This window comes from Triticum urartu, chromosome 7A (genome assembly GCF_056163025.1).
Source record: "Triticum urartu cultivar PI428250 chromosome 7A, HENAU_Tu73, whole genome shotgun sequence".
Taxonomy (NCBI): Eukaryota; Viridiplantae; Streptophyta; class Magnoliopsida; order Poales; family Poaceae; genus Triticum; species Triticum urartu.
This window is the reverse complement of record NC_141879.1, coordinates 132,364,215-132,371,399: the sequence shown is the minus strand read 5'-3', so window position 1 is coordinate 132,371,399 and position 7,185 is coordinate 132,364,215. Positions and strand designations below refer to the sequence as shown.

At 61.5% G+C, this 7,185-nt stretch overlaps 1 protein-coding gene across 1 annotated transcript; it reads left to right on the top strand.

Annotated features, from left to right (window-relative positions):
• Positions 1-4,001: 4,001 nt before the first annotated feature.
• On the top strand, positions 4,002-4,511 carry LOC147958521 (uncharacterized). The gene has a single exon (XM_087532175.1). The coding sequence runs from the start codon at positions 4,002-4,004 to the stop codon at positions 4,509-4,511; it is 510 nt and encodes a 169-aa protein (XP_087388301.1).
• Positions 4,512-7,185: the final 2,674 nt, after the last annotated feature.

Below are 7,185 nucleotides of genomic sequence, written 5' to 3'. Positions count from 1 at the left end.
AGCAATCAAAAGACAAGAAAGAAGATAGCAGAACTAAGGCGCCGACCAAATCCGCTGCATCAAGGAGGAAGCCGTGAACCGAATCTTGGATGTCATAGCGTCGAAAGCCTCGAGATCCGCCTCTTTAATCAATAATCTTCACTCAGAAATGCACCAGTTTTAAATAAGCAATGCACATGATTAGCCGGGAAGGAAAGCTCGATGGTAAATTTTTTGCGAATAGTCCACAACGACCAACAGATCACCGTAAACCCAACCCAAAAAATCATTTTAGATGCACCAGATAAGCCGCTGGAAAGTCTCCTTAAGTCCACGAAAGACGAAGGATTCCAGTTCACTTGTAGCCAGAAGTGAATACAGCTCCACACAAATTTAGCCAGAGAGTAAAGAAAGAAAATATGGTCGGTGTTTTCAATGGCTCCACATAAAGCGCATCTATCAGAACCCGGATCATTCCTTTTCCGAATTTGATCAGCCGCGGGAAGTTTCCCACGGAAAGCTTGGGAATTGCAAGGCTACGGTAAAGCACCGTGTGGAATCATCGTCATCCAGTAGATGCTCCAGTGCAGCTTCAGCGCCTCACAAGCTAACAGCTCTGCATACAAGTCAGCCTTCGGATCCACAGTGACACGCTCTCTTTGCCGTTAGCGAAAGTGCGGAACGCGAGGATAGTGTCCGAGCCCGACGAGTTCAAGACGTCAAGCCAAATAGTTTGTCGTGTCAAACCATGGGATCACCACATGCATGAGCTCTGATGACATGGCTGTGTATCTGTAATTTGCAGCGCTACACATCATCTATCTATGGACGTTTGCCTACATATTTGCCTTCATCTGAGACTTGAGAAACTGACACCTCCGAAACCACAAGCTGTACTTACTAGTTACTACTTCTGATTTTTGTGTGTGAACACAACACACAGAGCCCTCGTGGAGGCGCGACTTGAGCCCAGCAGCCCTCACCTTGCCCTCTCGCCGGTGGCCACTCCGGCCCCGGCGCCCACCCTCCTGCCCTTGCCGTTGGCCTCTCCGGCGCCGGTGCCCTCCCTCTCCTCCCCATGGCTTCCCCTGCTGCCTCCGGCGGCCGGCCCCGGGACTCGGTGGACTGAATCCAGCCCCTCTTCCGCTGGGAGCAGTGCCCGTCGGCCCTTGCCGGCCTCCTTCTGCGAGGCCGTCTGTGCTTCGCCGCCCCTCCCGTCGCCCCAGCCCTCCCCTGCTCCAGTGGTCTGCCCGGACCCCGTGCCCCGCGCCTGGCCCCGGTCCGAGCTCCACCGCGCTGTCAAGGCCCCGCTTGCTGCTGTCGACGCGCCTGTTGGCCGCTTGGAGGTGCCCTGCGGGCATCGTCGGAGGGCCCTGCGCCTGCAGCGTCAGCGGCGCCCCCGTGCTGCCCGCCAACGCCGCTCTCCCCGCCATGGCCCTGGTGAGTGCCCCCGGTGCCTGGGGAGGGATGGCCACCCCTTGTCGGAGTGCCGTAAAGATGTCTGGTGCCGCCGCTGTCGATTCTTCGGGCACATCGCCCGGAACTACGACCGGGCGCACTCCCCGGCCTCCCCCTCCGACGCTCCTCCCTCCAATTGCCCCAGGGCATCCTCGCCCCACTCCTCCGCAACGCCCGTGTTCTCCGGGTCGGGCGGCTCCACGCCAGTCTTCTCTGATGCGACGCCGGTGTGCTTGGGCTCTGGCGGCTCGACACCCGTGTTCTCCGGGTCACCCGTGTCCTCCGGGTCTGCTGGAGGTGCCGCACCGGCGCTTTCTGGGTCGTGGTCCGCCACCAGTCGTCGGTTGCGCCCTCCGCCGCCACCTCCCCTCGTCCGTCCTCGTCAGGTTCCCCTGCTTCTGACCCTGGCTCTGCAGATACCCAAGCCATCTCGGCCATGTCGGGCCATCCCTCCCGCAGGCCAGCCAGCGCCGTGTGCTACGTCCCACGTAGCCTGCCATTGTGGAAGCCGAGGCCACGCAGCAGCAGCGCGCGCTCATCATCATCGTCGCCGGCGCCCGCTCCGGCGTATCCGACGAGGACGTCGCGGCCCTGCTCCGCGCCAAGTGCTCCCTAGCTCCTGATGCGTTCTCCCTGCATCGTCGCCGCCCCGATGAGTTCCTCATTCGCTTCCGCGCCGCTGCTGACTGCGCGCGTGTCGCCTCGTTCGCCTTCCGCTGTCGGCGCTTTCGCCTGTTGATCCACCCCTGGAGTGACTCCGTCGGGGCTGAGCCGGTCACCGCGCGCTTCTTCGTCCTCCTGGAGCTGGGAGGGATCCCTGACCATGCATGGGAGCGTGCTACCGTTGAGACTCTGCTCTCTCCTTTCTGCGACATCGACGCTCTCGTGCCCGAGACGATCAGCATGGCGGACATGACGGCATTCTGGCTCTCCGCCTGGACTCTCAACCCCGACGCCATTCCTCGCTCGTCTGAGCTCCTCTTCACCGCGCTGAGCGCGGCGGTGGAAAGGACTGACCCGAACCTGGTGTTCTGTTTTGGTCACGCCTTGCTGCGCTTCCCGGTTTCCATTCGTGTTTCCGCCTCTGAGGACTACCGCCTTCCTGTCGCCCATGCTCCCGGCCGCACTCCCGACGGTGGTGACCGTGATCCTGTGGGGACTCCGCCCCCTCCTTGCCGCTCCCGCCGCCCTATCCCCGTCGCCATGACTTTCCCCCGCACGTCGCTGGTGGCTCTGCTGCGGGTGGGAGCCATCGTCGCCGGTGCTCCTCCCCTCCTGCGCCTCAGGGCTGGCAAGGCATCCTGGGCCCACACCCTTCTGCGGTCTGCATGCGTCGTGGGCCACCTGTGTCCAGCTGCCTGATCTCCCCCCCTCGGCAAAAGTCGTCAAGTTGCCGCATCCGGGCCATGGTCCCTCTCCGCGCTTGGCCGCCTCCTCTCCCACCTTCCCTGCTTTGGATTCAAACATGGTCAACAGGATGGACCTGGTCACCTTGGACCCGTCCCCCTCTGCGGGCGTGCCGCTTGGCGACATCAGGGTGACAGACATGTCCCCCTCTGCGGGCGTGCCGCTTGGCGACATCAGGGTGACAGACATGTCCCCCTCTGCGGGCGTGCCGCTTGGCGACATCAGGGTGACAGACATGTCCCCCTCTGCGGGCGTGCCGCTTGGCGACATCAGGGTGACAGACCTGTCCCACTCTGCGGGCGTGCCGCTTGGCGACATCAGGGTGACAGACCTGTCCCCCTCTGCGGGCGTGCCGCTTGGCGACATTAGGGTGGCAGACCCTTCGCCTGCCCCCTGGTCGCTAGCCCGCACCCTCTGGCCGCTCTGCAAGGCGCGTGCCCCCCACCCGCTGCCTGCGCGCTGCCCCTCTGCCAGCAGCTTTCCGCAGAGACTCCGTCCGGCTCCACCTGCGCGGCTGAGCTTGATTCTGTGGCGCCATGTAGCCCATGCATGACAGCGCCCACGGGCGACCCCACGGGCCTGATCCCTTTCGCGCCTGCTCTGTCGGGACAGGTGGACCCCGCTTCTGCTCCCTATGCTGAGTGCCCGTCCAGCCCCTCCCTGTCCATGCAGCCCATGCATGACAACGGCCACGTACCAAGCCCTCCTCCGGCTGCTGTGCTCGCCAGCACCGACAGAACCCTTGCTGTCTACGTGGATTCCGTCTGCACCGCCGCCGCTCCTCCGCTCCTTGCTACCCCACGTCGGCGCTGGTGTGTTGTCCCATTGGATTTCACCCCGCGCAGGAGCGATCGCCTCACCAAGGCTGATCGTGGTCTGAACTCGGAGATGAAGGCCAAGCGAGTCCTTTTACGGCGCCTTGGCCTTCTACAGGACGATGAGATCATCTCCAACGCGGCCCTCGACAAATATACCAAGCTCTTCGAGCGCCCGCTCGCCGTCGACGTGATCCAGGCATTTGCTGAATTCTATGGATGGGAGGTGCCCTCGGAGGAGATGCTACTCGCCTTGCACCAACCATCCTCGTTCGCTATTGTGGCCGCGTAGCCATCTACTGGATCACGTCCGCTATTAGTCCGGTTCTTCACCCTTTTGTAATGGGTCACAACCTCAAGTGTATGTTCTGGAATGTGCGCGGATTGAACTCTGGGGCCAAGCGCTCCGCTGTCTGTAGTGTCGTCGTCTCCGACTTGCCTTCCATTGTCTGCCTTCAGGAGACCAAGCTCGACATTGTCACGTTGCCGCTTGTGGTTGATACACTTGGACTTTCTTTTGATGGCTTCTTCTTCCTGCCCGCGGACGAGACCCGTGGAGGCATTCTTCTTGCTTGGCGTAGCTCCGTCGTTAGCGTCTCCAACCCTTCCTATGGTGCCCATCACCTCTCGGCGGCGGTCTCTTCGCTCGATGGAGACCGGCACTGGTGGCTCACCGGGGTCTATGGGCCTCAGAGTGACCCCGAGAAGATGCATTTCCTGGCCGATCTGCATGAGGAAAGGGCTAACTGCGCTGGCCCCTGGGTCCTTGGCGGCGACTTTAATATGATCGCTTCCGCCGCCGACAAGAACAACCCACGCCTCAACTTGCGCATGCTGCGGCGTTTCCGATGATTCTTGGTCGACTTGGAGCTGCAGGACCTCTACCTCCACGGGCGTCGATATACTTGGTCCAACGAGAGAGATAATCCCACGCTTGTCCGGATCGACCGTGTTCTTTGCACCCCCGCGTGGAACGAGGCCTATCCGCACTGCCTTCTTCGATGTCTCTCCTCGGCTGCCTCCGACCACTGCCCCCTCATGATGGACTGCATGGCGTCTGCCCCCGGGCCGCGTCGGTTTCCCTTTGAGCGATTTTGGCCTAAGATGGAAGGCTTCCAACAAACTGTGGCAGAGGGCTGGGCAGAAGAGGGCCAGGAGCCAGATCCATTCAGGCGTATCTTCCTCCGGCTCCGTTCGCTGCCTGACACTTACAACGCTGGAGCGCTAGGTCCATTGGTAACATCTCCCTCCAGCTCCAAGTTGCCCGCGAGCTCATCGCGCGCTTTGACGCGGCCCAAGACTGCTGCCCACTCTCCAATGCTGAATCATGGTTCTGTCGCCGCCTCAAGTGTTCCTACCTTGGCCTTGCATCCCTCGAGTGCTCGATTCTACGTCAGCGCGTCCGGCTCTCGTGGCTTCGCAGTGGAGAGGCTTCCTCCGCCTTCCTGCGCATCCATGCCTTGCAGCGCAAGCAAAAGAACATGATTCTCTCGCTCCGTCGCGGTGAGGAGGTCATCTCTGGAGCCTGCGATCTCTCTAGGGTCGCTTTTAAGCACTTTTCGGCCATGTTGGGGACTGCGGATGCGCGCGCCTTCACTCTTCGTCTCGACTCTATTGATCCCAGGCAATTTGACCTCTCGGCTCTAGACTGCCCTTTTTCCGAAGATGAGGTCTGGCGGGCTATTAAGCTGTTGCCCACCGGCAAGGCGGCGGGCCCTGACGGCTTCTCGGCGGAGTTCCTATGACACTGCTGGGACACGATTAAGGGCGACTTCATGGCGGCGTTTGACAAGATCTACCACATGAATGGCCGCGGGTTCCATTGCCTGAATGAAGCCTTCATCACCCTTCTTGCGAAGCGCCCCGACGCCTTCTCCCTATCAGACTATCGGCCAATTAGCCTGATTCACCTGGTTGACAAGCTCGTGGCCAAGGTTCTCGCGCTGAGACTCGCACCGCGGCTTGGTGAGCTTGTTTCGGTCAACCAGAGCGCATTCATCGCTGGGCGCTGCATTCATGACAATTTCATGCTTGTTCAACAGATATCGCGACACCTCCACCAGGCTGGTGCCCATCGGGTCCTCCTCAAGCTCGACATCTCTCGGGCGTTCGACTCCGTCTCCTGGCCCTTCTTGCTCCAGGTCCTTCGTCACATCGGTTTTGGCCGGAGATGGCGCGAGTGGGTGACTATCCTGTTGTCTACGGCTAGCATGCGGGTCATCATGAACGGCTCGCCGGGGCCGCCGATCCTGCACGCCAAAGGGCTCCGGCAGGGCGACCCAGTCTCCCCCATGCTCTTCATGCTGGTCCTCGGCGTCTTAAACTCCCTTCTGCATCACGCTATCCGTGCCGGAATCTTGCGTCGGCTCACTGATCGGCTGTTCACCTCTAATGTGTCCCTGTACGCCGATGACGTCGCCATTTTCTGCCACCCTGTCGCCGACGACCTTCGGGCTGTGCGCACCCTCATGCAGATCTTCGGCGAGGTGTCTGGTCTCCACTCCAACATGGCTAAATCCTCGGCCACCCCCATCCGGCGCTCCCCGGAGGAGGTCGAGACCGTGGCTAGCGAGCTCGACTGCCCCGTCGCCGCCTTCCCTCTGACCTACCTGGGCCTTCCCTTGTCGCTCCGCAAGGTGCCTGCCTCTGCCCTCCAACCCATGGTTGACCGCATGGCTACCAAGCTGTCCACCTGGCGTGCCTCGGTGATGTCCAGGGGTGAGCGCCTCGCCCTTGCTAGACATGTGCTCTCCGCCATGCCGACGCACATTATGATGGCCATCGCCCTGTCCGCTTGAACCCTCAAGCAGATCAATCGGATCATCCGGGACTTCCTCTGGCACGGCCGTCGCGACGCCTCCGCTGGTCATTGCTTGGTCAATTGGCAAAAGGTCTGCCGCCCCTTGCCCTGGGCGGGCTTGGTATCCCTGACCTTTGCCGCTTCGGCATTGCTCTACGCGCCCGGTGGTGCTGGCTCCAGCGCACGGACCCGGATCGTCTGTGGAGCCATCTTCGGATCCCTGTTGATGCTGAGACTGCCGCCATCTTCCGGGCTTCTTCCTCTTGGTCGCTTGGCGACGGCCGCACTTGCCGCTTTTGGTCGGATCGGTGGCTTGATGGCAGATCGATCTCGGAGATCGCCACACGCTCTCTTCCCTCGTCCCCCATCGCCGACGCAGCAGGAGGTCCGTCGCTGAGTGTCTACTTCAGCGCTCCTGGATTCGGGACATCCAGGGGGCCCTGTCACCCATGGCCATGGTGGAATACATCGACCTCTGGCGGTTTCTCGGCCAGGTTGCCCTTACCTCGGAGCCGTACAGGCTTTCTTGGCGCTGGACTGCCTCAGGCGTGTACTCCAGTTCTTGCTACCCGGCGCTCTTCCACGGATCCACCCACGCCCCTCACTGGCGACTTCATTGGAAGGCTTGGGCACCCCTGCGCATCAAGTTCTTCGCCTGGCTCGCCCTCCAGGATCGCTGTTGGATGGCAGCTCGCCTTGCTAGACACAGGCTCCCCCATGATCCGC

Coding starts and splice junctions, on each gene's coding strand:
- LOC147958521 (XM_087532175.1), top strand. CDS start 4,002: ATGGGTCACAACCTCAAGTGTATGTTCTGGAATGTGCGCGGATTGAAC.